The sequence below is a fragment of the Melampsora larici-populina genome (assembly GCF_000204055.1).
Source record: "Melampsora larici-populina 98AG31 unplaced genomic scaffold MELLAscaffold_66, whole genome shotgun sequence".
Taxonomy (NCBI): domain Eukaryota; kingdom Fungi; phylum Basidiomycota; class Pucciniomycetes; order Pucciniales; family Melampsoraceae; genus Melampsora; species Melampsora laricis-populina.
Genome location: NW_006768830.1, coordinates 351,289 through 353,095, shown reverse-complemented (window position 1 = coordinate 353,095; position 1,807 = coordinate 351,289). Strand labels below are relative to the sequence as shown.

Genomic DNA, 1,807 nt, shown 5'->3' with positions numbered 1-1,807 from the left:
AGTCCCGACTTCAGACCTTACGATAACTTTGGAATCCATTCTCTGAGAGTGGGACATACATACCTTACGTTTCTAGCACACTGGGACCATCTTCCAGAAGACACCTTTTCCGCAGATCTAGCGGTTATACCCCCCCAGTAAGAACGGACACTAGAACCAGTTAGTACTACCGTTTTATAAACTCTGTTTTCTATTTTTTTAGCACCTGCTAAAAAATCTTTTCGGAATTCTTTTGCTTTCCTCTTTCGTTGAAAACCTAAAAGTGAATATCGATACGGTTCAAGAGGTGACCCCTTATAACCCAGACAAACTTTTAGACTACGAAGAAGCCGATAGTGAGTTTTTTTTTAACCAATATTCTAACGTTGTTCGAAAGAGACATTTCTAATAACAAGTCCCATTTACGATTCCTCCAGTGAATCAGCTACCAGCTAGTGATAGCTTACTTAATAGCCCGACGCCAGCACCAGCATCAGCCCCAGCGTCATCGGCCAGGTCAGGAAGATTCAAACCACCACCTTTGAGCCTTGCGACAGCCAACCCGGTAAGGAATCAGCCAGTTCCTCTCGAGGCTGCTTTTGGACTGAGACAGGACAAAGTCGGTATAGACGAATCAGCTTTTCAAGACTTCTTCGGGAAGACTAGCACTATCACTCAACACCAATACATACCTAGTAGGTTCTATAACTTCGCTTGGTCTAAGTGACGAAGAATCTTTTTCCTGTGTACTTACTTAATGGCACCTATCACCAGAGGTAGCTCCTCAAGAGCATCCAGTGTTGCAGGATCAACAACGAATGTCAGCGATGATCATCGACGGAATGAACAACCAGCAGACAGCGTCAGAAGGCAAAGCACGTCCACCACCACCAGCAAACGGCCCCAGACGAGACCTTTCAGCGGAGGAGACGGATCTGCTCCTGCAACATGCAGAGAACTACAAAGTATGGGAGGCAGCGAAAGATCAGCAAGATCGCCAAGCTTTCAAAAAGGCGACCATCAAAGGCAAAGTCTCCCACCGAGCACTCTCCAAAATGATGGGTTACAAGTATTTAATGAACAGAACGAACCAATGGAATCCAGCGATCTGGGATTGGAATACCTTCGAGATAAGGAAGAAGGGCAAGCATCAAACAGCAGGACACCAACTGATCCCAAATCAGAGAAAAGGCGCCAGGCATCAGCCACTCCCGACCATGACTCAAGGGGAGCTTACCCTTCAGTTGCTCAGGGAGGCAGGGATAGCAGCGAGGAGTTAGATCTGACTGTGTTGCCTTTAGATCGGGAGTTAATAAACCCGATGTTCCATCATTTGAAGCTGTACCTGGACCCCATTGTACTTAATAATGATAAGTTGTTAAATGAAATACGAACTATTGAGTCACTCGTTAAAACTAGTAATCCAGTGAGAAAAATTAAGTCCGTTCAGAAAGCTATAATGAATTTGGTGGCGAATATCAATGATCAGGTGAAAGTCTTGAATCAGATAGGAGGAATGGTTCAGAAATTGTCCGAAAACGATAAGGATTCACAGGGAGAACTGCAAAAGTGGGTTAACCAGGTGAGAGATGACATCGGACAAGATTTAGCGGAAACGCGAAATAAGATGATCAGTGAACATACTAAACACCTTAGTGAGCACACGAGAGAGACAAACAAAATAGTCCATGCTCTGAATAATAATATGAGAGCCACAAATGACACTATTAGAGAAACAAACGTAGCTACACTCCCAGCAGAGGATCGTCTAGAGTGACCTGCAGCAATGAAGCTGCCTGCCGTTTGGAGGGAAGGGGCATGGCCCTTT

At 44.9% G+C, this 1,807-nt stretch overlaps 1 protein-coding gene across 1 annotated transcript in view; it reads left to right on the top strand.

Annotated features, from left to right (window-relative positions):
- Window positions 1-736: 736 nt before the first annotated feature.
- Window positions 737-1,807, top strand: part of MELLADRAFT_112479 (uncharacterized protein) — a gene marked incomplete at both ends in the record, with an annotated part of 7,461 nt that continues 6,390 nt past the window's right edge. Inside the window, one exon of the mRNA XM_007416971.1 lies at window positions 737-1,561. Coding sequence (XP_007417033.1) covers window positions 737-1,561 — 825 coding nt within the window. The remainder of the gene's footprint in view (window positions 1,562-1,807) is intronic.